Source organism: Betta splendens, chromosome 10 (assembly GCF_900634795.4).
Source record: "Betta splendens chromosome 10, fBetSpl5.4, whole genome shotgun sequence".
Classification (NCBI taxonomy): Eukaryota; Metazoa; Chordata; class Actinopteri; order Anabantiformes; family Osphronemidae; genus Betta; species Betta splendens.
Window position 1 is genome coordinate 18,204,531 of NC_040890.2, and position 26,130 is coordinate 18,230,660.

General features: G+C 48.2%; 1 protein-coding gene across 5 annotated transcripts; it reads right to left on the reverse strand.

Annotated features, from left to right (window-relative positions):
* Positions 1–4,952: 4,952 nt before the first annotated feature.
* On the reverse strand, positions 4,953–26,076 carry fgf24 (fibroblast growth factor 24). 5 transcript variants are annotated; one of them, XM_029165824.3, is made up of 5 exons: positions 25,307–26,073; positions 24,920–25,068; positions 10,772–10,949; positions 8,027–8,133; positions 4,953–6,494 (listed from the first exon to the last, which is right to left on the reverse strand). In XM_029165824.3, the coding sequence occupies exons 2-5, from the start codon at positions 25,046–25,048 to the stop codon at positions 6,216–6,218; spliced, it is 693 nt and encodes a 230-aa protein (XP_029021657.1). In that variant the 5' UTR covers positions 25,049–25,068; positions 25,307–26,073; the 3' UTR covers positions 4,953–6,215. The 5 variants fall into 5 exon arrangements, with proteins under 5 accessions (XP_029021657.1, XP_055368374.1, XP_029021659.1 ...); XM_055512399.1 differs by lacking the exons at positions 24,920–25,068; positions 25,307–26,073 and adding exons at positions 14,969–15,005; positions 15,175–15,936 and having other exon boundaries at positions 10,781–10,949; XM_029165826.3 differs by lacking the exons at positions 24,920–25,068; positions 25,307–26,073 and adding exons at positions 14,969–15,005; positions 15,175–15,931.
* Between the last annotated feature and the right edge of the window lie 54 nt (positions 26,077–26,130).

A 26,130-nucleotide genomic window follows, 5' to 3' on the forward strand; every position in this document is an offset into this window, starting at 1 on the left:
GTGCCGCTGTGACCGCTGGTGTTGATACGTTTCATCAGGAGGAAACTCTATCCGCTCATATCTCTGTTTCATCCTCACGGTCTCCTGGGGAACAAAAGCTGCAGGCTCCTTTGTGGGGTACACTTAGGCCAGGTTCGGTTTACTGTAAACACACCAGCGGGGCATCGGCGAGGTCACATATGAGTGTTTGTGTGTGGAGCCTTTTGTCGTGGTGCTTTCGTGGACTTAGACGGCAGCTGGTGATGGAAAGACTGAGGAAAACACGCCTGTGACAAAACTCAGTTAAAAAAGTGAGCATTAAGGTGAAGACATGATCTCCAGCGTGAGCTCGGGTCTGATGCCGCGCTGGTGCAGGTTGTCAGCTCTGAGGAGGAGGCAGGTTGATGACAGCTCACCTTAAGGAAGACGTATTGGCCGTTTGTCGCCTTGACCCTCAGCTGATCCGCAAACACACCGCGCGGTCCGGCCTCTGATGAGGTTCCCCGTGTGTGCGTCCATTTGCACCTTTTCCAGCGCGGAGGTCAAGCGGTCGACCCGGTGCCGCGGGAACAACTTTGATTTGCCTGTGAGCGAGTTGGCGAGTGTGCTCTCAAAGTCCAGTAGTGCAGCGTCCAGACAGACCACCACAAAGGAGCTAATTCCCCGATCACAGCCAGCGCAAACACATTAGCCTCACAACATCAACACTGCGCGGGAGTCTCACTGCTCCCTCAATGAGAGTCAGAGCGGGGGCCGTGATGTTCCTTTCCCAGCGAATGGAGGAGCTCAAATGTTGAAACCTAAGATGCCGTGAGGAATGATTAAATAGCACCGCGGAACATTTTCCTCTTCAAATAACAACACGTGTCATTAATCTCTGTCTGTTTTTGACAAATCACACGTGAAAGTGTTCAAAGACGAACCTTTAGCAAAAGAGGCTGTTTTTGGGAAAACCAGAACCTTTGTTGCATTTCGCTGCATTCGCTGCATTCGCTGTCTGTCGGCTGCTTCCACTTCACGGCTGCAGGTTTCCTCAGCCCCGGGCGAGACTTGTTTGAAGGCAGACAGGTGATCAAGATGACTGACGGCTGCGTGAACTTGACTCACAGATTGCAATCATCTTCTTTGGAGCCACGTGACCTGAACCGTAGCGCTGAGCGGCTGAAGTTCATGTAAACTGCACCTGAGCGTCAAGATCTCAACGGGTTCGTCTTATTTTTTTCCAAACCCTCTTTATTTTCCACGGCCGATGGAACAGAGACCTGTTCTCAGAGTCCTCCCGTTCTCGTCCCGGCCGCTCTGCGAGGCTCTTCTGCTGCCGCACCTTGTAATCGGGCCACTGGGGAAGCAACACGTGGACGTAGCTGCTAACAGTGCGAACGCGGAATTAGCGCTGAGAACAAGAGGATGTCGTGGGAGGCACAACAGGGAGCGGGCAGCGGGCCCTTGGGCGCTGGGGGGGGGGGCTCCCAAGTGAGAACCCCGTGGGCTCCCAGCTGTTCTATGCAACATGCTGAGCAGCAGGGGGTCGCCTCGTGTTTGTTTAAAACCAACAGGAGTCCCATTAAAGCCCTGACTCCCCTCATTTAGCACTGCCATGGCGACACAAAGGACGGCCATGGGAAGCGGCACGTTGCAAGAGATACCAATTATTGGGGCGAGGACACAGGCCAGCTTGTTCCTGCTCAGGGACATGTCAACTTGTTGGACAACCCCCTCCGTCAAACCCATTGACCAGAGCACACAGAGAGGCATCTTAATTGGTGTTGGGCAAACAGATTTTGTCACAAAGTTGCAAAGGAAGCTAAGTAGCTGAATGTTCACATTGTTCAACCCCTGACCTAAGCTTCGGGGGCCATTCCGAGACATCATTATGCTCCATTACTTTGAGTAATCGTCTCAGACTCGTCCTATACGGCAGCGGGGAATCCAGGACAGCAATTAAAAGCAATATTCTGGCAATAATGGCAGAGTAAATAAAAAGTGAGCCCTTTTCTCTGTGTACACTGATATGATGGTGGCGAGGGGCAAGATTTGGCACAGGAGGTAACGGGACACGTCGCGTTGGGACCGTCCGGGTCTTTACGGCGACCTGTGCTCAGCTCGTCATCACACACACACACACACACACACACACACACACACACACACTGAGATTCCTCAGATCACACGCACAAAACACCTCACCCACGGAATGAGTGAGGTGTTTAAGGCTCTGAAAACAGCATTTTCTGTCTCGTATCTCGTTTGGTGCGTGTGTTTTTGTGCAGTTTTGGGATCCGGCCACCAACGGTAGCACACGTTACAGTGGCAGCGCTGACAGCAGGTCAGGTTTCCGCTTGCTCCACCGTAATGTCGTCCTCCAACAATGAACCAAACCTCCGGGCACTCGCTGTTGTGTTTTACATAACAAATTCGCGTCTGGTTTTATTGCAGATCTAAATCAAATAACAGCAGAGCGTGGATAAAGAGCCAACTGTGACATGCATCAACCTTGTTGTCATCCATTCCTAAAAACCACGTGTCCTGATATTTCTATTACGGGAGAAAAGTCGTCACTGCCTAAAAATCTGGCCCTGATAGAATCAAGCAGCTTCTGCCCATTGGTGGGAAAGTGCTGATTAATTCTGTCACAGCCCTGTGAGAAAGTACGCCCAGCGCAAAGCACTAATTATGGGCCCTGCCTGGCCCAGAGAAAAGGGGCCAAAAAGCCTCAACAAAGGCTCATCTCATATCTCAAGACAATGAGGAGCCAAAAGAATAGGAGAGAGGAGAAGTTAATGAGCTGCGTCACCTGGCATCTGGTGCCGGGACGAGGCCTGGCCGGGGTGTGTGTCTGTGTGCGTCTGTGTGTTTGTGTAGATGTGAGAAAGCGTTTCGTGTCCTTTCTTCAGTTCTTCCTGCAGCAGCAGAAGCCTTAAACCTTCTGAACTCCAGGGTCTTTAACAAAACTCATTATCTGACATCACGGTAGAACAATTTGCATTGCAACTGGCCTTTATTCCTGACCTTTGCCTCATGTTGATCTAAGGCGATCGCACAAGAGGTCTGACTTTCCAGAAACTGCGCGTACGGTAAGCACATTTGTAATCCTGTAAAAACACAACTCAGCCGTGCGTCAAAAATACTTTGCGATTCCGAGTGTTTTCCCCTTTGAAGGGCGACCAGTCGCCTGTGGTTTGGTTCAGTGTGAGTGGGATGGGTGGTAGCAGCAGGCCTGTTTTGACAGTAAATGACAAGACGTTAATGGCACAAGGTATAATATTCTGTAGCTTGAACTGTGTTTTGTTTGGCGTCAGCACTTTGTTTTTCACTGACCTTGAGGGACGATCTCAGGAGAATTCACAAAGGCGAATCTTGTTTCATGTCTCGAACAGAACACATTTCTGTTGACACTGCTAATTGTTAAGTGTGTGGTTGCTGATCTCAAGGCCAAAGAACCACTTTTGGTTGTGCCACCAAAATGTGTATAAGTTCTAGAGAACCACAAAGTGTTGCTCGGCGTTGACGCTGCTCTCGGGTCATACTGTATCCATTGTGCTGAGTTTCAGGGAGCGGAGGTCTTCTAATAATAGAATATAAACTACTTGGCAAGTGGGACGACATTTAAAGATTCCACCTCCCTTGAAAAGGGGCTGGACTTTGCAAGTGGGAATTCTATGTTTCATTTTGAAGTTATTGGTCCAGTTCCAAGACCATCTAGCCTCCAATGATCAAAGGCCGGGTCTGAGAAAAGCCTGGCGGGAGGCTTATGCAAAAATGTCGTCCCCTTATTGCGAATCGGCCAACGCGCTGGAAACCATCGCCGCTCGTTTAAATGTCAATATAGCCAGACGCAGTTCGGCTGTGCTTGGGCAGGTTTGAAGTATGTGCACGGGAAAATGGCGTCTTGCTCACAAATAGCAATTGGTGGATTTGAAAATGGCACTGATTGAATTACTCGTCATGAGGAGAACAGACAGTGTTGTTTGGCTTTTTATTTTTACCTTTTATGAGTTGCTGAGCAGCTTTGATAAACATCCCTGCAGTGGCTGTTGGTTGCAGAACCTTTTTCTTTTCTTCCCATCATTCTCATACAGAGGAGATAATAAGCATTTGAAAGAGATGAAGGCAAGATGAGCAAGCGTCTCGCTGCCTCCTCCCTCCCCACCGATCCATTATGTTAATGGTGAGTCACCGGGTCACGCATCAAGCACTATGTTTCCACCTTTAAAAGCAGCCCAGACGTCCAAAATCCTTTGACAGAAAGGGGGACTTGTGGATCTGTTGGAGGTAACAACCAGCGGAGAGTGAAGGAGGAGGGGGCTGATAGCATCGCTAGGAATTTAAACAAAAGTATTTTTTTCTCCCTCAAAGCCGCCATCTTTCAGTCTGACGGTTACTGTAAACATCATTCCAGCACACGGTATCATAAGACATGCTACTCTACATTCCTCCAGTGCTTTTAAAAGATGGGCAAATGTCTAAAATATTGTGTGTTTACTGGTCTGGAGAGCAGAGCATTTACATCAAAGTGTTTAGAAGTGCTTTTCTCCCAGCAAATATCAACTGGTTGTCACCAAAGTTGTAATTGACCAATTAAAGTCGTTTTACATCTCACATTCAACAAAATCCTCATACACACACACAAAATATTGGGTCTTTGCAAAAACGACTCACTGCTTATTTACGTAACGATTTCCATGTGTTAAAAAGCACCAACTGTGACCTTTCAATGCTCTTCACAGATGTAAAAAGCCTTCGGAGATGCTTCACCAGGTCCCTGTCAATTAAAAGCCACTGACCTTAAAAGCAGTCCTCACACTCTGGTTTGTATATAAAAATACATACCTTGGCAGTATGTGGAGCAGGGAATGTGCTCGACGTCCAACTAATCGCTACCTGCAGCGCTTCTCAGGAGCACATCAACAAATTCCAGTCTGAGGAACTTTAACCTCCCCACAGAGCAAGAAAAGACAAAAAGTGGATACCTCTTTAAAATATAGTCCTCGTTTTATTAAAAGAGGCCAGATAAAACTCATCAAATTTTATTTACAAAGGGAGGCAATAAATATCTTTATAATAGTCATAAAATTAATTTGCTTACAATTGTTTAAAAAACCCATAAATGTGTCATGTTAGTAGCAACTCATACAAAAGCCTGCCAGTGGACAGGTGAATACATACTAAAGGTACAAAGAGGCCAAAGAGCAAACGTTCCCCTTTTACCACAGATTGCCGAGTTTTCCCTGAATCCGGACCAACTTAGTCCTTTAGGTTTCTAAGGAGAAGTCTCAATTGTCCTGTGGATTTCTGAAGTGACTGGGAGTCGAACGAGCCCCAGCTTTCCCGTCCGTGGCTCTCAGACGACCACAGGACCCAGGTCCAGCTCAGCATCGACTGACAGATGCTTGAGATTACCAGCACGCAGACAGTCACAAATAAAGATAAACGAGAAGGAACAAGGAGGTAGAGGAAGTCTTCATCCCCAAATATCACGCTCAGAGTCAAACTCCTACGAGTTCGAGGAGAGAAGAAGCTCGATTTGCATCCGTCTCCCAGACGTGATGAAGCTGGAAGACGTGGTGGAGTGAGGAATCACATCAGCTGCTGTTTGTGTGTTTAGAGACAGTTAAAGCCACAGCTGGAGCCTGACTAGTCAAAGCATGTTGTGTGTTAGCCGCGTCGCAGGCTGCATGGAAACGTGGAGGAAATCCCAGGCAGCACTGCGAGGGTTGGAGCATTCCAGGAGCGACGAGCGGAGCGGAGGATGAGAGACGTACAGAAAAACAAAACCAGGACGACGAAGACGAGCGGGCGAGCGAGCGCGAGAGAGAGAGGGGCCTGTAAAATATTGCACTCAAAGCTACACAGCGTCACCTGCGACCGCCACCTCTCCCCCGTTTCATCTCCATGGTGTCTGAATCCAGTGGAAAGTATGGGATCCGTGTTGTCAGGGGCAACGCAAACAAAAACCGACAGGTATTCCAATAAATCTCTAGCTGGCTGATTTTTATAACATTACAGGTCCCGCTTCAGCCCCCACTGCCGAAAAAGAAGGTGAGAACGAGTGTGACAGGAATTCTCTCAGAGGTCCTTTAGTTTATCCAGTATAAATAACACGACACACACGGTGTGAGCTGCTCAGTCATCCTGAAATGCCGCAGTAGAACATCTTTGACCTTTTTGCTCTTTTTGAACGTGGTCTTTTACAGAAAGGTGGGCTTTCGCAGTCCGGGTCCGTCCCGCTGGAGCCGTCAGTTCCTCCGGGGGCTGGGTTTCAACCGCCGCGCCCGTCGCGTCCGCTTAGTGACTGTGGTGAAGCGGAACTCCTCCAGCGGGTCCACGCGGCCCTTGGGCTGGCGCTTCATGAAGTGGACCTCCTGCTGCCGCTGCGTGGTGCGCGAGCCCTTTTTGGGCCGCCCCTTGCGGTTGAAGCCCAGGTACCATCCTTTGTACTTGGCCGACACCAGGGCCGTGTAGTTGTTCTCCAGGAATTCCTCCACAAACACACAATCCTGCTTCCGTCCGTCGGGCTGAAAGGAGCAGAGACATGGATGTTTGTTATTGTTAACTCGGCAGCGTGGCCACTTTTAACTCACGTTCTGGCTTTTGGCCATTACATCTGTGGATTCTGACTCACACCCGGTTGCTGGCTACTTGTGCGCTGTAATTATGAGGCATGTGTGTTTGGTTGTAGCACGTTATAAAAGTAAGAACATTGGACCAACAGAAGAACTAAAGGAGCTGGAGCCGACGTTCCGTTTGCTGGGTTCTTCCGGAGGTGTGTTTGAGGGAACGCGCCTCATTCACATCCAGCTCCAGACTCTCTCAGTCTGTTGGATCATGTTCAGACACTGCTCCCAGTTGTTTGTTCGCACATTCAGCGCTCGGCCACACAATAAGCGTCTAGTGTGCGTTCTAGCGTCGAGGACGCAGGACGTTTGACTCTGGAGCGTATCAGCGGCCGCGATACGCGAGATCCGCGTCCGTGAGGAAACCGCAGTGGCTCCGGCGCACACACGCAGCTCAACTGAAGTCCTGACATGTTCAGGATTCCAGTGTGTGAGTGAAAGGGGCTCCGTTTTTGCATGTGAATGGGGAAACGGCGAGCGCGACCTGTACCACGCATAATTCTGGCTGCCAGCATCTCTGAACCTCAACAATAAGTTGATTTTACACTTCGCAGCCACCGGTTGCCGGGCGAAACCGCAGGAAGCCGAGGACTGGTTTCAGTTTTAGGATAACGCTCTACTCGTATCATGCAGGTAAAACTGTAGTATAAACAGCAAATCATCTATTTATTCTGTGCTGGTGCACATGTAGTGGTGCCACTGATGGAGAGATCAGTGTCTTGTACCAAGGACGCTTTGACATAAACCAGAACATAATTTGGGTGAGAAAACCCTTAAATGATTTAAGCGGTTTTGTATAAATGTCTGTGATTTAAAGCACAACTTAGTTTTTATCATTAATAAGGCTGAAAACCACGGAGTATCCGTCATTGTGCTGCGTTTTATTCTAAACAATGCTGCGGTGGTTCAAAGTAGGAAATGAAGGGACATTTTTCAAACGGACCATTGCAACGCGAACGCAAAGCGCTTGTTCCTAACAGATGACCACGATGAGAGAGTGAAAGCGTGTGTGAAGTCCTGCAGTCCCATTGATGCTGACAGCATGAGTTATTAATGCAACCAAATCGCGAGGGCCTCCAGTGAACGTTTTCAAATAGGAACTGCTTTTCCATATCGGAGCGGCCGAGCCCCGAGTCGCTCGCAATCATCTGGCGCTTGTGGCCACCTGGTGTGACTAAGTGATTTAATTGCAATGGCATTCCTCCTAAGTGACCATTAGTCTCTCAATGCATTGTGGTGATTGCAGTCTGTAATTGACTGATCGAGTGTCAAAGGAGTAGGCTGATTACGTAATGGAAGAATGGCTGTGAGTTATCAAAGAGGTTTTGTTAGGGTGTATGAAAACAACCCAAAGCAGAGCTGTTCAGCCGCCGTTGGAATATGCATGTTGATATCAGCGGAGCAACATTTGCCGTGTGATGATAAATGCTCACCCTTCCCACTATTTTGCCCTTCTCGTTCATGCAGATGTAGTGCTCGCTCTCCTTTCCTTTTATCCGGACGTGGCTCCCGAAGGTTTCCGTCTCCACAACGAGGAGAGCTGGAAAAGAAAGGAAGAAGCAGAGCGTTACAGACGTGCTCGCTGCACTGTTAACCCCCACTTACATTAAGACAGGACAGGATTTATACAAAGTCTCAGCTTTAGGGATCCTGAACATTAGCAATTTAATCAAGACAGTCAAGAACTGAAATCATAGGAACCCTGCAAAAAAGAGGCCTGAGAGATTTGTCAAGGTCTAATCTGGCAAAGAAAGCGTCGATGTGTAAGTGAAGACGTGGAATAATGAATATGTTCTGAGGCTGATCACATATTGCATGATGTTGCATAAATATGACGTTTCAGGCTGTTTATGAGTCTCCAGAGCAAATAATGTAAATCCTAAAAGGGTAATAATTTATGTGATACCATACAGTACATGCACCAAAACAACAATGCCCCCGTCACTTCATCCCGACAAAGCACTAATCCACTCTAAAGACGTATCCCAGCTGCTCTTTTATTTTTGCCCCCCCCCATGCCAAACGTTAACCCCTGCGAGGTCACCTTTGTCTCTGCTCGCCCCTCGACCAGCACGGAGATCTGCCAAACATTTGTGGAGCGGTTATGTGCCCCTCAGGATTAGGTTTCAAGTTCCCTTTAGTCTGTGCTCACTCAATCAAAAAGTTAAGATGATCCATTTGTTTAACACACAGGGCCTTTCAGTAGCGCTCAAGGGAGCAGAGGAAGAATAGGCCAAGGGGACGGGATGGGCTCGGGGGCAGAAGTAATTCTCCTCCTCTCCCCTCCCTCAAATCCAAGGGAGGAAAGTGGGAAACCTGTCTGAAAGGTGAAGCAGGGAACGTTCGAGACATTTCTCCTTTTGTTTGGAGAGATTTATGTTTTTAAGCATTTCTGAGCTGGTTTTACAGTTGGGACGATCAGTCAGGGGCCCTGGAAAAGGACCGACGTCCAACTGGACTGTTTTTCCCATGAAGTGAGTGATATTCTTTAAAGATATTTCTCCTCTGCAAGTCAAATCAGGGGTCATTTGATCGCTGTGAGATTCGCACCGAGACCCAAAAACTCAACCTCAGGCATGAAGCGTGGACCCAGAACATCAGATAACGCCCCGTTCCCGCCTTACGGTGGGTTCTCCCCTGGATGTGACCTCTTCCAAGCACTTGGTGGTGTGATCTTTAAAGCACACAATGTCCTGCAGCTGCGAGTTCAGACAAACGAAGCCAGTTACACACACCGACACTGAAAACAAGTAGTGGGAACGAGTGGGATTTACTTTGACCTTTATTTCGACTGTAAGCACAAATCCAGCTCTACGCACAGGCTGTGGGAAGTTTATTGATCATTAATAATAATTTCAATATTATTTCATTATACAGTAAGAAGAGCGTACGCTGCCGGTGCCCTTTAAATTGCAGCCCGAGCACTCGGCCGTATTCTTCGAGTGCGATATGAACAATGTGGGACCACGGACATTCATCAAGCTCAGCGTGGGGTCACCAGTCAAAGACGCTGTTTTATTTCCCCTCTGCAGCTTTTGTCAGCCAGTTAAAAGCCTTTGTGACGACAAACAGTGCTCTGAGCAGACAACAGGCATCACTTATAAAGGATCGTCCCAGTCTCTAGAAAATAATGCATACGCTTTGCTAATACCTAAGAAGAATGGCTCCACTCTGGCTGCACGTCTATGGAAGTGGTGAGATTTACTTCTCTTCTTCTGTGGTGCTTTGTGGCCCCGTTTCATGAAGAGAGAGGATTAAAGCGAGGAGAGCTCCTCCTGAGCAACACTGGTGAGTGCAAAGGAGTTCACAGGTGCCAGGTACTGCAGCTGGAGGTGGAGGAGGGGGAGGAGAGAGAGGCGAGGAGGGCAGAACTGGCAAGGCCTCATGGGAAAAATTGGATCTGCTTCCACTCAAGCTCTAACAAGCAGTGAGGAAACTTCGCCTCGGCGCATCTGCGACTGAACGCACACACTCAGACCAGCAATTTCGGGGCCGTGAGTCAGCTGTTATGTGCAAAACACACACACAAGTGGTTTCTGCCTCATGTTTGTGTCGCTGCATCAAAGTAGGTCTTTGGTGACGGCTTTAATCATCTACTGTTTTTATTATCCGCACAGAAAAACAGGGCCTGAGCTTTAAACGGGATCTTCTTCCATTCAGTGAGGACGGAAACGCTTCTGTCACCTTCATGTTTATGCCAGACACACATCAAACGGGCCTTTAGGTTTTATCTCCTGTCTTTTCGCGTCTAAAGATCCAGCTGCAGAGCGGCTCATTCCAGCACGACCGAACGCATTCTCTGTAAAACATGCACGTTTCTGTGAGCGTTTTTTCTCCCTCGTGTCTGATTATATCACGGCAATATCCGAAAACGACAGCCTGATAAACAGCAAACCAACCAATGTTTGGCCTTGGCACAAACCGCGTCTCCAAGCGAAACGTTCTGCTGTGGAGACCCACAAAAGACCCATGCACGTTCTCATCCGCCTCAAGCAGAGGTCGCTGTCCTCCAAAGGCCACGATCCAAGCAAACAGAGCAGAAAAGTGGAGCAGCGACAGAAAACCTCAGCACTGTGTTGTGGCTCGGCTGTGGTGGAAGCTACAGGTGGAAGCTCAGTGCTGGCCCTGTGTTTGAAGCCTAGCTAAGTGTGGGGTGCGATGCAGAGGTTCTCTCATACCATACTTGCCCCCATCATCTCCGTTGGCATTGATCTTCTTCCCCAGGATCTGCACGTGCTTCCCCGTGGTCCTGCTGTACAGCTGGTAGATCCGGACCTGCTTCCGGCTCAGGTCGTCCGGGTTCCGCGTGTGGTTCTCGATGTAAAACCTGAAATCAGCAGAGCTCTGCTGGGATTCCTGCGTGGACGAGGCGAGAGAGCAAGAAACAGCAAGTCAGAGGGAGAGAGGATGAAGAAAGACGGTGATAGATCGTCACGACACAGGTGTTGATAGTAATCTGTGCTTTTATTGGACCTGTGTCAAAACATTAGCTCAAGGGGCTGAAAAACTGAGAACAAAACCTGGAAACTGTGGCATTTTAGTGTTTCATGCCGCACATTTTATATGCATCACTTTTACAAGCTGCTAACTGTCCTACGAGAAGTGTTAATGAAGTCAGCGCTGGAGTGAAACTCCCAGAACAAGTGCAAAGTCAACAGCGCGGCCGCTGCTGTGAGGCACGACTCCACTATGTGCCCCCGGCCACATTGAGAAACCTCTACTTCATTTCCACCAGCAATTATACACCTGAAGCATCCAGACCTGTTGCACTATCATCAAACAAATATCTGCCCGCGGGCGCAGTGGCTCCACAAAGTAGGAAGCGCGGCAGACGGCAGGAGGCAAAAACGCTGCAACGCCGTTTAATCGAATGCCCAAACCAACGGGCCTTTGAGGAGCCCGTGTTTACGCGCAGTCACCACTCACACAGGGAACGCGGCCGTCGCGCGGACCAGCGAGTAACGTATACTTTGAGCAGCGGTGGAATCTGCGCTCACGCCAGGGTCCCGGCCTCCAGCTGCAACGCTGCGTAATTGCACAGTAATGGCTTTTTATGTGGCTGCGCTCAGGTGGCTAATTACACACACATTACAAACCCGGGTGTGGTTTTCTGGCCTCAGTAAATTAACGACGTACGGCGAGGCGCTGGATCGTCGCCCGTCATGTCCAACGAACCCTTGAAGGTGTAAATGAGCAGCGTGGCCCCGTGATGCTGAGCCGCTGCTGTGCAGGTTCACACCGACGCACGCACAACCCACAACCCTGAGACGAGGCGTCAGCACAGACCTCAGCCGTTCGAGGACCTGGAGCGTGTGGCCCCACACAGTGAGAGGCCCCATGTTACAATGGGAGCGACTGAAGCCAACGCTACGGACCTGCAGGAGCCACCGTCGCTCAGGACTCGTAATGGAGGCGTTACTGGAGCCGCTCAGTGTGTTACTCTCAATCACTGGAGTTTCGTATCAGGATCGTTCCCAGAGGTCCAACAACATTCGTGCACAAACCCTGAAGTCAACTGATTTTACATTTAATTTAATCTAATTCCAGTCAAACACCTGTGACGCGTTTAACTCAGTGTAGCTTCACATTTGATCATTTTATGCCTTAGTTTCCACCATGTGTGGTTTGTAGTGAAGCTCATAGTCAAGAGTTCATCAACAACCTGTCAACAAACAATAATGCATTTCAATTAAAAATGAATACGTTGGCGACAAAAGAGCAGAGAACGACAACAAAGACCTGTTGTTCTTGTTTTTTGGACTCCAGCAGGAAGTTCAAAGCTTTTCACACGGGAAACTCCACAACATTGGGCTTTTTTGACCTGAGCACGAGATCACAGCAGTTCAGCCAACAATGAAGAGTCTCAGCTGCAGAACTAAAGGTGTGATCCAAACGCACCACTGACACAACTGCACTACAACACACACCGACACGAGCCAGCTCCTTAATGACTTCACCACATGAAAGGCAGCGTTTCATCTCCACGACCACGCGGCCATTTCAGAGTCAAACAGCAGCATCGTCATGTTGTCAACTCTCTCTCAGGATGAACCTCAAAGCCGACGAGCAAACACACAACAAACAGAGTCTACGTGGGCCGCTGAGGGATTTGCCCCAAATCTCCCCATCTCTAAACAAACACCGAGGTGTGTTTGCTGGAGCGTCGAGGAGGAGGCAAAGCCTGAGCAAACGGCCGAGGTGACGGAGGTTCAACCACACGTGTGCTGCCTTCACAGACGCCGGAGGAAGAGGGTACGGCTACGGATGAGTCAGTCTGAGGCTGGAGAGAGGGGAGACCTGGGTCCACCTGCACACACACATGCAGACACGCACGCACACACGGACACACGCAAATACACACACACGTGCAGACACGCACGCACACACACACATGGACACACGCAAATACACACACACATGCAGACAGACAGATACACACACACATGCAGACACGCACGCACACACACACACACGGACACATGCAAATACACACACACACATGCAGACAGACAGACAGACACACACACACACACACAAACACACGGACACACGCAAATACACACACACACATGCAGACACGCACGCACACACGCAAATACACGGACAAACGCAAATACACACACACACATGCAGACAGACAGACACACGCACACACGCAAAGACACACAAACACACGCACAGACACACACGCAAATACACGCACACACATGCAGACACGCACGCACACACAAAGGGACAAACGCAAATACACACACACACACACACACACACACACACGGACACACGCAAATACACACACACACATGCAGACACGCACGCACACACGCAAATACACGGACAAACGCAAATACACACACACACATGCAGACAGACAGACACACGCACACACGCAAAGACACACAAACACACGCACAGACACACACGTAAATACACGCACACACATGCAGACACGCACGCACACACAAACGGACAAACGCAAATACACACACACACACACACACACACACACACACACACACACACACACACACACACACAGACAGACAGACAGACACACACGCAAATGCACGCACAGACACACATACGCACAGACACAGACACAGACACACACACACAAACACACACACACACACACACGCTGCAGGGACCTGAACTTCCTGCTGCGGTCGCCTCCGTTGCTTTTCCTCATAAACCCGACCGCAGCGTGACGCGTAGCTGCTGTTGGCTGCAGCTGTCAGCACCGACGAGGCCAATGGGACGATAAGAACCTGACAGACAGATAAAGGCCCGTTTCCTGATGTTGTTGATGTTTGATAAGCCTCAATTAATTCGCCTTGACTGACACATTTTGAAAATGAGTAAAAGACAGAACAAATGATTTAGCAACTCGGACGGAATGAGCACAGAGATGAAACTCCCTCCTCCATGTTTAACTTTTATCTGTTATCTTCTATCTCTATATTCCACTGTGACGGGCTGAGCCCAGCAGAACTACGTGTGCACCAATAAATCAGATCCTACGTGATCCTGTGACTTGGCGCTTTCTTATAACGGCAAATATATATTTTATAACCTGCTAAAAATATAATGAACTAGTAACAGATGGAGGATGAAACCCAGCCGTCATCATCTAATGCCTCCAATCACAGCAACAACGAGACATTAACGCAAAACATCAGCACGTGTTATATTAGGCGCACACACGTCATGCCAATAAACTGATCAGATACGTTCATGAGCGAGGGCGCGTGGCCCGCGCGACCTGTCTGAACCTCGGCGCGCGTTCGTTCGGGGAAGTGGATGCCTGCAAACCATTAGCGTTCAAAGTGCGACGCAACTAATAAAAAGCGGGGCTCCGTGCGCCAAACGAGCTCATCTGCTCGACGAGCACCTTCCATCGCCGCGCACCACAATTATTACACAGTTCTGCCGTAAAGTTCCGGTTCTGCTACTTGAACGCCGGATCCAAAGATACTCGCTTTTCATTTTTCCAGATTCACGTGTTTACTATTATTTATTCTCGTCGTTTACGTCCTGAGCGCCTGCTCCGTTGTTTCTCGTTTAATATCTAATATACCAATAAAACCTCTAAATTAATTTTAGCAACTGTAGGCGTTTAATATTGACTTTGACAACTTTTTAAAAGCGTGGTCATTTTAAAGAGTTGATTATCAATCTGCGCAAAAATATCTGCGTTCAAATGATGTTATTTCCCCACTAATAAAATTATAATGACTATAAGAAAAATCAAGGACCACAATTTAGTATCTTTTGCGCAAGTAATTCGGGGACCACGTTCCACATTTTTCACATTAAAACGCTTGCAGGCACATGCAAATACACAAAAAAAGGGCCGAAGAAGGGAGTGAACGTACCTGGAGCTGGAAATAGAGTACCAGAAAATGTAAACACCTAAGAGACACAAGGAGAAAGAAGGGAGGAGGGGAGTGAATCACACAGGGAATTACAAACGCAGCCGACCTGAATGACAGCAAGGCCCGAACATGAAGCTTTTAGCGACTTCTATTGGTAAGAATGCATGGTTTAATGTGCAAAAGCCAGCGGAGATGTGGACACTCACAGGTATATGAACCTCGAAGGCAGCAGAGACATCTTGACTCGCAGAAATACACCTGAAATACACCTGCTCCCACAGATTTACAGCGTCGGCAAAGGTTGGCGAAATCGCCCCCTCTCTCTCGCGTCTTCGCTCCCTGCGCGTCCTTTACGCATGCGACTGCGGGTTTAAGCGTGAGCCCGAATCCCAGTGTGCGGATCGATCGCCGGAGAGCAACAGCAGAGGCGCGGGGTGCAACATCAGGCGCTTCCTTGTCGGGGGTTTTATCCAAAAGGTTTCAATCAGACCCGTCTCCCCCGCTCCCGGAATCCGACGTCTCCGTAAATCGGTGCCAAGCGTGAAAGGGATTCAAAAATCGACCACCGATTAAAAATATCCTCCGACTCGTGCGCACCTAAAGCTTCACGCGAGATGTCCCGCAACCTCAATCCCGCTGCTCCGGAGATCACGCGCTCCTCAGCTCCGTCCGTACCTGCGGGGGCTTTCTACACCTTGCGCGGCTCATTTTATTCTGCTGCTGCAGAGGAAAAAAGTAAAAGCGGTGGGTGCCAACACGCCCTTCCACCAAAAAGCAGTCGCTAAAAGCGGGGAAAGCAACTCATCCACGAGTTTAAAAAGTTACGTTATATGTGGAAATGGCAGCGACTGCAGCGAATCCCTGGAGGTTTTGGCGCTGGTGATGGCGCAGCAGTGCCTGTCAGTGGGGTTTGCGCGTCTGCGGCTTGAGATTTGGGCACAGAGAGGCTTTTTTGTTGTTGGTGGGTGGAAACATGTCAGCGGTTTGCACCTGATAGGGTGATCTCGGATAGACCAGCAGCCTGCGGAGGCTTTTCTCCCCGCGGTGGGCAAAGCGCTGCGCTCTGCACAGGAGGCGAGAAGGAGCAGATCACGCGTTTCCTTTTTTAATGGTTTTTACCTTTTTTAATTTTGGACAGACGCTCAGGAAATTGTCTGGTTACTCGGATACAACAACGAACCAAACTTATGAAGTGATGAAAAAAAAAAATAACATCTTTCATTATTAGTTAATATAATAACAGGCTCTTTAAATGCACTTTATTGAGGTTTTAACTGCACTCGGTCCATTAATGTTGTTGTTATTATTGTTATTGCGCCGATCCACGTCGCTTGATTGCTGCTGTGTCGTAACAGAAACTGCTCCTCTCTCGGTTGCCCGCTGTTGCTCGTTTGTGGATTGGCCTCCACTCTCCCAGACACCATTCAAATGCGCGTCGCTGCCGAGCTTGATTTCGTCTTTTTCAGTAATGTGCTATAACTTATCGCGCATTTAAATGGAGAGGAGGTGTGTTTACTGGCGCTTCAAAGCTGACAGCAGCCGAGCGAGCGCTCATAAAAACAAAACGTTTGTGTTTCGGCCTTTTATTGTCCCATTAGAATTGGATCCTCGGCATTCCTGCTCCTTTTACATTCAAAGCGACTCTTAACGATTCTACGCGCACGTTACAGCGTTGAGGATTTCAAAAGAGGCTCCTGTAGTGAGGTGTTTCCCAAGAGCTGCAGCTGCAGCAAACACTAAATATTAATTATCAGGTAAAAGGGTAAGACTGCACCGAAGCCTTTATGACTTACATTGAATCACAACCTGTGGAGCTTTCAAGTATAAATATGGATAAAGTGGGTTCATGTGGGTTTAGCAGTGATTCATGGCCGGCTGCCTAACAAGAAGGCTTGATCCTGTCAACCACAGTGCGCTTTAATAATCCCTGCAACACAACTGGTGTATAATGTCATTTAAAGCATGACTAATTTGGACTTGTCTGCCTCAGGGAGGGAAATCACAGCAAAACGGAGCGAAGTGTACCTAACCACAAGGATAAATGATGACATAAGAGTGTCTCTGATCAAATAGGGCTGAAAGTCCAAAGTAAAAGCACCTGATTTAAACAAGGACAATCACTGCAGACTGTGACTGCGCTCGTTGCCTCCGAGCTCAACACGCAGCAGCAGGTTTGTATGATGCCACCATCCTAAAAAAGTCATCATTCCAAATTAAATGTTGAATGTTTAAACCGTTTACAAACTTTATTAAAAATGACTTTTAATACTTCTATGGTTTTTTGTATTTGAACCTATTCAGACTTATGCAGTAATATTTACTGAATGGAATTCATTTGCATAAAAAACTCTAACATCAATTAGCACGTTTTAACTTACAGTACATTTCTGCACTTTGGGTGAATTAACTGATTAAAGGGGGGAGAACAGGAATAATCTGTCTATAATCTACAAACCACTACTTATTCTAAAAAAAAGCCTGTTTTACTAACTGGATTCAGTGAAACGCAGGTAGAGTTAAGGAGAGTGAGGTTCATGCATCGGTAGAACTGTTTCAGTCTCGTTCTGGAGTGGGGGGGGGGGGGGGGGTGCAGCCACTCAGGAGTTGGGATAAGGTTACCCACAGAGATTAGCTGACAAGAGTGAGCGAGTGAGAAAAACAAGCAAGCTAGTTAAAGGTCTTAGTTTACCTGGCTGCAAGTCAGATTCACTGGGGATTCTCTGCCGCCACATTTACCCGCCGCTTGTTTGCTTGTTTGTTTGTTCGGGTGAAACCGAATTCAGCTTTTAAACCCCCGGCTTCCAAGTGACGACTGATGCGACTCGAACAAGTGCTAGAGGCCTTTTATGTCTTTGAATTTGAACCTTGCTGCGCCGGTGCAGCTATGCATGTCTGTCCGCAGCGACGGGACTGTGGGAATGTGACTGAGGATATCGCATTGAGGCTGAGGGAGGAGGCGAGTGAAGGCGGGCGAGCGCTCTGCGGTTCAAAGGGTCCTCGCAGCCATTTAAGGCCTGACAAAAGAACTTGGCAGATCAGTAAGTGAAGCCCAATGTACTACATTAGTGTCAGGACCCCCTCTGCGTCCCTCCCACTTTGCACTTTCATCTTTGACACGGACATATTGACTCTAAGGAAAGGAGGGGTGCCAGGGCCGTAAGGGGGGGGGCGGTGGCCGTGTGAGTTTGGGGGGGTGCGGGGGTCCCATTCAGTTCCCAAGGTGAGGCGATTGATGCCGAGGGGTGACCACTGACTCATATAAGCCACCCAGAAGCCTTTTTTACTACTAGTAACAGGCCGACGAGTGTGTGAGACCCCAACGGAACGGCCCTCTTCCTCTCATCTCGCTGGAATCGGCCTCACCCCATTAGTACACACTGACCCCGCCGCCACCTCTGCGAGCATACATCCACATCCTTTTTCACACCAGTGACCGTGCCCTCCTGCGAGCTACCGACGGTTCAGCGGTTATCTCGGGTTCAGGTCGCACCGGGGTCGCGACACCTTGACATTGTGGCGGGTGACAGAGAGAGGAGCCAGAGGAGGGAGGGCGCATCCAAGTAGCTACCACAAAACCTTTCAAGTATCACCTGAAAGGCAGCGAGGAGGGGAAGGAGCGGGAAGCGTTGGTAATTTGTCGCCCGTCACACATTGTTTGCATGGAGTCATTAGGGAACATTTAGGTTTTGCCCGCGAGGGAGCGTGGGTGCTGGTGGAGCTGGGGGGAGGAAGAGTAAGGGTGAAAATTAAAGCACAAATCCTCTCTGAGCACATGTAGAACGTGTTAGTGACCTGCTCCATCGTCGTCCGGAGAGTTGTCCCGAAACATAAAAACCAGGGCTAGTTACTAACACATGCAGGAACTTCATGTGACTACATACATTTTGAAGACATCACTGAATTGTTCCTGCTTGGATGAGGACCTTGGCCATTGCTCAACTCAGGGAAACTGCCAAGATGTGTCACAGTGCTACAGCGGCATAACAATCAGACAGACCCCTCGCGCTCCGAGGTTTTGGCCCACGTCTGACAGATAAATGTCTACTCCCTTGGACAAGGAGAGCTAATCAAAATGTCTTGTGTCTGTTCGCAGGCTAATGCTGAACAATATGAGTGTCTTAATGACATAATAAGCCTTAAGAGCTGGGTGGACTAGTGGTGAAAGTTTGGAAAGTAAAATGATGTAAGTGTTGTTTTGTCAGCTCTTTAATATTTTCCTCCCTGAATTGAATAAACCCAAAACCGTTTTCTTGGATGGCCATAATTAATGGGCTGGTTGTTTGTAATGTGACATTAAATTGCCGTCCAGAAAGTTTGACTCATCCACCCAAAACGTGTGATTATTTGAAGGTTGACCTGCTGCGTTCAAGCCATCTTCAACCCCTGACGGATGGAAGTTTATAGATCTCATTAGGGCTCAAAGAAAATTCGAAAATGTGCTTGAAACCCTCTTTGAGGAGGTGATACTCCAGAAACCAAAGGGTGCTGAAGCCCACCAAGTGCGTGACCTGGACTCTCCCACGCATGAGGGCGGCGACTTTGATTTAAAGTCATTAGCTTCATGTTTAGGGGTGAGAGCTACTAAGTGAGTGTTCAAAGCCGAAACCTGTCAGGCTAATGTTTATCTCATTACTGCGCCGTCTTAAAAGCACTTCCTCAGGTGCAACTGGACGGCCGCACTAGCCGACAGTAACACACTGGGTCGGTTGCATCTTTTCTCGTGATGGCTGTGTAGTTGGAAAATGGGGGATGAGTATGAATAGTTCTAGAGGACAGTTGCAGTTTGAAATAAGAATTTGGTTAACATCAGTTTCAATCATAAGGTCTCTGCAGCCTACGCGTCCACTTCAGCAGCGACGGGTCCCACAGCGTTTGGAGTGGAGTCCCCTTTGAGCTGTCTCAGCCCTGCTAAGCTAGCCTGAACCTGCAGTTCCACTCATCCTAATCGCAGAACCCAATCCATCCCCCTGTCTAGCACCTCTTCAGAGGCCGCTCACCTCTTTGTTCTGACAATACACAAATGGCCATTCAAATGGAGAGACTCTGTAATCAGTGAAATACTAGCCTCTGGGCTTTTTAGAAGAGAAAAAAAGGGATGGAGAGAGCGCGAGAGAGAGAGAGAGAGAGAGAGAGAGAGAGCACCGTCAAATGAACAGAGAGAGAAAATCCTTCAATGGCCAATCAAGTGGAACTAGCAACTGGTTGTTAAGCTGCAGATGTTATTTGGGAACGAGGACAAATGTGCCCATTCCAGATGTGAGAAGTACAAAGTGGCTGGTACCTCCACCCCCAGAAAAGGCCAGACATCCCAGCACCCCTTTGATACGACTGAAGCCACGTCCTTCAGGTAATAAATGATATGGGCCATTGTGTTAGCAGGAAACCTGCTATGAAATGCTATGAACTGCTCTGAAGCGATACACCGTTTTTCCAGTCTGTCGTTAACGTTTTGTCAAAAAAAATTGAAGGAACAATTTCTGAAAAACAGTCACAATTTTCAGTTTTCAGCTTTAGATTTTTCTTGTAGGTTCCAACAAAATCTAATCATTAGATTCTGTTTTGGGTCTAAAGTTAATACGCTTCATGTTTGCTAAATCATCCTAATGCCTAATCTGTTGTTGTGATCCATCGTCCTCTCCTCTCTTTGCTTTAAATAATGGTTAAAAACACCATGTGTGATGGGATCAAACATAAAGGCACCTTAATTAGTTTATTTCCTGCCCCAATAGATTTGTTTAGATTTCATTTCATATCACAAACCGTGATCGCCTGGAGCGATGCCTCCGTCCCCCTCCGTTCTGACTGTCTTGTTAAACTTGTTGTTTAAGTATTGCCGTTCCATAAGCAAGGGAAGCTGGGGAATATGTCAAGTGAGACAGCATGCAAGGTGCATAATGGCCTTGGAGAGCTGCAGGGCTCGACTCATTACAGATATCAGGTATTTGAAGTTCGGGCTCCGACAAATTACCGTGCTGAGTGCAGCGGTGTGACTGAGGCATGTCTGTCGCAGCGCTGGGAAAACGCTGCCTAAGGCCGTCGCTGCACTGATTTTGGACAGATGTGTGAAACAGATAATGTTATGAGCTATAAGTAGAAACGGGCAGAGCGATGGCTGACTGGTTTCCACATCTCGCTCCTCCACAGAGGCCTCACCAGGTTGAGGAGCGCCTTCCAAAGGATCCCAACCTTATCAGTAGTCAAGGTTAGTTCCTGGCTGAGAACAAGCTTCCTCCCATTATTGAGTCATCTTCAAGTGCAGTGAGTCAGTGGGTCTTTCTCACTTCTTTCCCCAAATGTTTTACTCATGTGTCACTGCAGACTTGGTGGTATCACATCATTTGGTATTCTTTGAACTGATTAGCCAGCTCTCCAATAAAGGGTTTGAAAGTGGCACTTCTGGACCGCACGTCCCCAAACTCCCCCTAGGAGGAGGTGACGACCGGTAAACAGGGTCCTTAACCAAACACAGAGGCTGTTGCATAGAGACTCGCTCTCCAGAGAAAACATCACCATAGCAGCACTAAGCAAAGACATCATGACTTCCACATGCATCCACTGCCTCTCACCCCGGACTGTTCAGGAAGACAAGCAGGGCTGGACGAACCAGGAACTGCTGCTGCTGCTCTATTTCTCATTTAAGCTTGGACTTGTTTGAGAACAATGGAATCTTCCAGCTCAATGACTATCAAAGTTCCTCAGATGGACAGTTGCTTGTTGAGTTGGTTCTGTCTGAAACCAAACCAAAGTTGAATCCAAGAACTCAAACGTAAACATATATATTCCAACCACTGTCCTGGTGGTGTCGGTCAAATAACTGCTTCATTGAAGCCGGTGTAGGAGGCGAGTCTGTGTGCGATGGGGCCATTCAGAAACATCCAGGAGCTTTTCCTGTGAAAAGGGTTCCTGGGCAGAGGAATGCAGCTTACATCTTTGCCACAGCAGCCGTGGAGGTAATGCCTCGCGTGTCGGCGCTTGTCGAGGCGAGCGCACCTCCCTCTTCTGTATTAATAACCGCATGTCCTATTGCTGTACCAACTGGGCTGTGTTTTACTGGGCCAAGGTTTCCTTACGGGAAGATAGATGATGAACTCGCCCACCTCTTCCTCTAATTTACACAACTGCCCCCCCCCCCTCGATGTGTGTTTCACTGAACTATTCCCTCTCCGTGAAGGAACAGCTGCGCACCTCCACCCTGTCATCCACCACGCACTCCCGAAGCCGTGAGCAGACGAGGAAAGAAACAACCCAGGGAGAGGACTAAAAATAACTGCCTTTCGTATTCACTGGATTCATGATCACGCCGCAGAGTTCACGCATCCCGACAGCGAAGGTTTGACAAGAAGAATGTTTACGTAAGAGCATCATCCACGACAATTACCTTCTACATCGAAGGAATTGTTATTCAGACAAAGTCAACTGTCAGAATGGTGTCGTGAAAGAGAAAATGACTGGTGATGACAATGATGGCTTCCTTTCTGTCTAATATAAACATACCAGCGTGATCACTTTTTCCCCTCAGGCGAAGGCATTGTTCCATTCTGAAAGCTCTCCGCGAATGCTTGAAATGTTCCCTTGATATTTTTTCCCTGCGCTGGTTTATTTGCTTGTATCCAGGTGATGTGCCAACCTGTCACATCAAGCACAGACGGCCTCGTTTCCTCAGGGCGAAGGTCAAAGCCATCGTCATGGGAGGGATGGGCGTGTGCGTTTGGGAGCTCGCTAGACCTCCACTACTACGTGGTTTCTGACTACGAACCTCCACTGGAAACCCATCCTGTCAACAAAGCGCTCACTCAAACCCGCCTGACACCGACCTTGACTTCTTTCGGATCCCAAACTTTTTGTTGTAAAGAGGAACCCAAACATTTGTGTTCCATGTGTGTAAGTTACATTACAATACGAGGAGCTAAATGTCACAGAATGGAGGGCAAGGCCGTCTGTCCACATCACATAACGTCACATTAGGACCCGCGACCAGGCCACAGGTTGCCGTCAGAGCCACTTGAGGCCGCCAAAGTGCACATTGGGCCGAGCAGCTCCTTTCTCCAACATGTGTCAGATTGTAGGACAATGAGGCACTTTCCAGTAGCATGGAACTATGCCTTCCTCAATTAGATGTCTGTAGGTGAGAAGCAGACGATTTGGACCTCAATAAATGTTTAAAAAGGAAAAAAAAACATGTTCAATAAACACAACAACATTCTTTCTATGTTTCTTTCTGTAAAAATGAAGGCTGAGGCAGCGCGGACACAGCGATGCAGGCCGTCTGACAGTCATGCTAGCGTTCCCTGAGGCAGGCCGAGGAACAGTGTAGGATGAGGTTGCATAATCTGCGCCTGGGATTCATGGAAAAGAGTGGCTGGCGTTTGAGAACGCTATACTGACACTTCCAAGACGTCGGAGGAGAGGTATGCGCAGCAAAGTCTTGGCAGAGACGCAGGTGATTGTATCAAATAGAAATTTGTAGCTTAATTGATACTAGTTGCTACAAGCCGTACTAACAAAGAAGGTGATGAAGCTGTGACAACACATGTCAGAATGTTAATGTGGATCTGAGTCTGTTTCTTTAGGCATATCTCAACATATTTTGAAGACATTCGATCTGTGACATAAAACAAAAATACTGGGATATTTATACATTTAAACGATTTGAGATTCAGGACTCAGACGAGCTGCTTGACGCACTTGTGGTGCTATTGTGTAGCGATTCTGTCAACATGGTGTTATTGGGCTGAGGATATTGTGTGGACCAGCGTTTTTGGATTTTATTAGCCAGCGGTTAGTTCCGCTTCAAGGTAATGCGTTTGCAAACGCATGTGCATTAGTGTTTGGTGTTTTGCAATCATAGTGGATCAGCAGCCACAGGTGAAAGCTCTGACATGTTGCTGATGAAATCTTCTGCAAACAGCATGAACAGAAACAGAAAACACACAGACTAAGACCAGGGGTCGGTGCAGAATTAAGCCTCAGCTCAGTTATGAAGTGGGAAGTGAAGTGGGTAAAAGTGTTTCTTTCTTTTGAATTAAACCATCTCAGCTCAGTCATTGTTTTTGTTTCTATTTTCATTGTTCCCTGTGTTATGATGTTTGCTGTCATGTGCAAAGTGCTAAATGAATCGAGTGGTGTTCATTTAAAACAATAGAATCACACCCAAACCATGCATTGTTGCAGTAAAATGATTCACGGTGGATGAAAGCTGACTTAATCCCCCTACGATCCTAACGAGGTGCTACACGGAACACGCTGCCTGTCCTGTGCTCGTCTCGCTTTCGCTCTCGACCGGGTAAAATCCCACTCGCACACAACACACATCAGAGGAAAGGTGCGGAGAGCTCATCCTCAGATAAAACCGCCAGGTCCCACATCCCGTGACAGCTGCAGACGAGGCAACAACAGCCACATGAAGGATGGATCTGTGTGTGTGTGTGTGTGTGTGATCTCACATGTACAGAGCTCCCACCTTGTTGCTGCATGATTTAACTATTACAACAAACAGCTAACACACGCAAAATAACAGCAACCATTAAAGGATCAGTTCGCCCATTTAGGAGGAGACTTAACACTACGTCACATGTGTTACAGCAGACACAAGGGCAGATAAAGGGCACAATGAGATCCATTAGTCACTGTTAATAATAAAATACATCATCTATATACAGTACAAACACTGAAACAGGGCCACAGATAACAAATAGCAGACACTGGCAGGTTACACTGCTGTGACTGTGATTGCAGTAGTCGGTCGTGGTCTGTTTTAGTTGAACTAAAGCTTAGCAGTTGGTCACCGTATTTAAAGTGAGGTCAAAACATTGGAGGCACCTTCTCCGCTCCCCTTCAGTAATGCACATATCGTAGATTCATCAGCTTAAAGACTGAGGAATTAGGCATTTTAATTAATACCTTGCCTGTTGTGTTTCGGACTCATGCCTGCGTGTGCATGTGTGTCAGTACCTGCAGGCTGGTTGCTGGTTCAGTCAAACCCTGGACTGGAATTCGAGCCAGCCACAAAGGGGGGGATTTCCACGTGCCTCTCAGCCTCTTGCTTGGAACATAGACGCGTGCGTCATCCCGCGGCTGCATCCGCCTGCGAGTGCGCCTCACTTCCCCACGGCCACAGGGCAGAAAGCGTTCAGGTGCCAGTCAAGTAATGCCTGACTCACACTTAAGGTAAATGCTTAATCGACGTCTAGAATTATAAAGACTGATTTTGGAAATGAATATCTGGGGTTGAGTGCCACCCAGTGGTGACAACAGATGAAGAGCGATTACACAATTCTCACATTAAATATTAGACAGTGAATGTGCAGACATCTAACCAGTAGAAAGCAGTTTCCTCACATGCTCAGCTCAGAAGCTCTGCCTTTGTGTCTGAGACTCTGTGGCCTGGAACTCAGGGACCATGTGCAGGTTTCCGGCAGAGACGCTTCTCCTGGACTTCACTGTCGCTCCAGTGTTGGTCCATTGGTTCTACTGGGCTGAGACCAGGTGGAACAGAGCGCAGTGGTGGAGAATATCCCGTTTGTTGTCCGTAGACGCCTGGTTCCTTCTGCTGCTCGGGTTCGGTGATGACCCACCTGCACCTATTTGACCCAGCGGTCCCATCTTCCATCAGCACCATCCGGTTCCGCCGACGGCCACGCGTCCGTGCCATAACACGCTGCCACCGCGCTCCGCTGCTCTGGATAATGGGCTGTTTCTCCTCATTCCTCATCACTGTGGTACAAGTTGACCGCGGTTTCGTCGGCCCAGGGCGTCTTCGTGTCTTTAGGACTTTTCTGCCCAGCTCTAATAACGCGTCGACCTCCTCGAGAGCGCTCATGACTTAACTAGATGTGGTGAATGGCTTCTTTTTAACCAGGTACAGAATTCTGAGCTGATCCACTTTAGTTGTTGTCCGTGGTCTTTCAGGCCCTTTGTTAACGCTGAGCCGCCAGTTAATTCCTTCGTTTTAGGAATGTTCCAAACTGTTGTATTCGCCACTCCTGGTGTTTCTGCTTTCTCTCTGACAGGTTATTTCATTTATTCTGCCTAACAATAGCCTCATTCACTTACATAGACACCTCTCTGGACCTCATGTTGAGAGCTCCTGGTACAGCTGCCAAACGCAAATGAGAACCACCTCCAGGCCTTTATCTTCCTGATTAGTCCTAAAGTAATAAGAA